Source organism: Penaeus monodon, chromosome 21 (assembly GCF_015228065.2).
Source record: "Penaeus monodon isolate SGIC_2016 chromosome 21, NSTDA_Pmon_1, whole genome shotgun sequence".
Lineage (NCBI taxonomy): Eukaryota > Metazoa > Arthropoda > Malacostraca > Decapoda > Penaeidae > Penaeus > Penaeus monodon.
This window is the reverse complement of record NC_051406.1, coordinates 19,248,420-19,250,021: the sequence shown is the minus strand read 5'-3', so window position 1 is coordinate 19,250,021 and position 1,602 is coordinate 19,248,420. Positions and strand designations below refer to the sequence as shown.

At 41.8% G+C, this 1,602-nt stretch overlaps 1 protein-coding gene across 1 annotated transcript in view; it reads right to left on the bottom strand.

Moving 5' to 3' along the window:
- LOC119586304 (adhesion G-protein coupled receptor D1-like) overlaps positions 1-1,602 on the bottom strand; it is a gene marked incomplete at its 3' end in the record, with an annotated part of 16,586 nt that overhangs the window by 4,001 nt on the left and 10,983 nt on the right. Inside the window, 4 exon segments of the mRNA XM_037935010.1 lie at positions 34-268; positions 419-630; positions 904-1,007; positions 1,439-1,591. Of these exon segments, the coding sequence (XP_037790938.1) occupies positions 34-268; positions 419-630; positions 904-1,007; positions 1,439-1,591 (704 nt within the window).

The window sequence follows — 1,602 nt, the reverse complement described above, 5'->3', positions numbered from 1 at the left end:
AATGCACATAATCATTATCACCCTCCGATTTACCTTAGACTAGCTGTGTGCAAGTTAAAGAAGACGATGCACACGAAGAAAACGGCCGCTATGCAGAAGCCCAGTTGGGGCACGAAAAATACCCCCTTGACTTCGTTTGTCCATGATATGAAGCATCGGGGATCGGTGCCAAGGTGACGCAGGAACGCCATGTAAGTCACTCCGATGGAGCTAATGGTGATACCCCAAGACAGGAAGAAGTAGGAACGAAGTTTCCCGCCGATAACACCTAAGGTGAGGGAAGGGGTGGAAGCATAAACACAGGTTGAGCTGGAGTCCACGAAGACACTGATCTGAATAATTTCATCTACAATCACGGGTGTACTTATGGAGCTTCTAACACACTAATGCACACTCTAAGTCTAAGGCGAGGGTTTACCTGCGGTAATTGTCTTGAATGCAGTGTGGCCCATCATAGCCATCCAGCCTCCAGCAGCGAGGAAGAAGCCATGGATGAGCGATCCGACAATCGCGCAGTTGTGGCGGCCTTCCTGAATCGGCAGAAGGTACGTCAGCAGGACCATTAGGTCTCCGAGTAGCAGGCAGCCGGCCATGTTCAAGCCTACCAGGTGGTGTTGGTCCTTCAGGTCTCTGCAAAAGCGTTGGTGCAATTCTCGAATTTATAATGGACTTTGAAATAGAGGAACACTAACAGATAAAGAGTTAATATTGATTAAGATATAATGAAAGTATCGGTATAAAGATTATTTAAAAAAATAATAATTTATTTGGCTCATTACGCTTCGTCACTTTAATAACATAACTGATAGCAAAAATGATGATAATATCATTATCATCGCTACAAAAATATCAATTATGATTTTTAATGCCATTATCGCGTGCACATCATCCCTCTTCCCTTACCCGGAAAATCCCACGATAAGCATGTACAGAAGAAGGCAAATCATGGACACCAGGTAACCAATTTTGATTATCAGTATCATCCCTTCTGGTATTTCAGGAGCCACCTGGAAGAGAGGAAAAACACATATCAGTAGATAACTTAATAAGTATAAGCCTATCAAATACACATGCAAGAATTTACTTTTTAAGTATGACTACACCGGTGAAAACCGCTGTAACGATGAACTTAAGCAACAAATAAACATTTCCTGTTGCACTATTATCCTGTTCTAGCTTGGTGAGCTGAATAATAGTTTATTAATGTGAATAAACTAAAACAGAGGAATCCTGAATGACGTCATAAGTGCACGAGAAGAGCAAGTATATAATATATAAAGAACATGATATGTGGTATTTCCATTATGTATCTATGTATCAAGAGGCCTCGCAGTCAACACCTAGATAATTTTTCAATAAAAAAAATTATTTGTTGCAAAAATTGAATCAAAATTAAAACGTGACAACATGCTAAATGCCATTAATATATTATACATACAATAGGTTCGATTTCCTCGACCATGATTGCGAAGGAACCGAATCCCCTGCAGGAACACCTGGTGTAGGTGGTGGTGGTGTCCTCCACGCGGCACCCGTCGCTGTCCCACATCTGGTACCGGTCGTTCCATCTTACGCAGTGGCGGTAATTTATCTGTGGAGAGG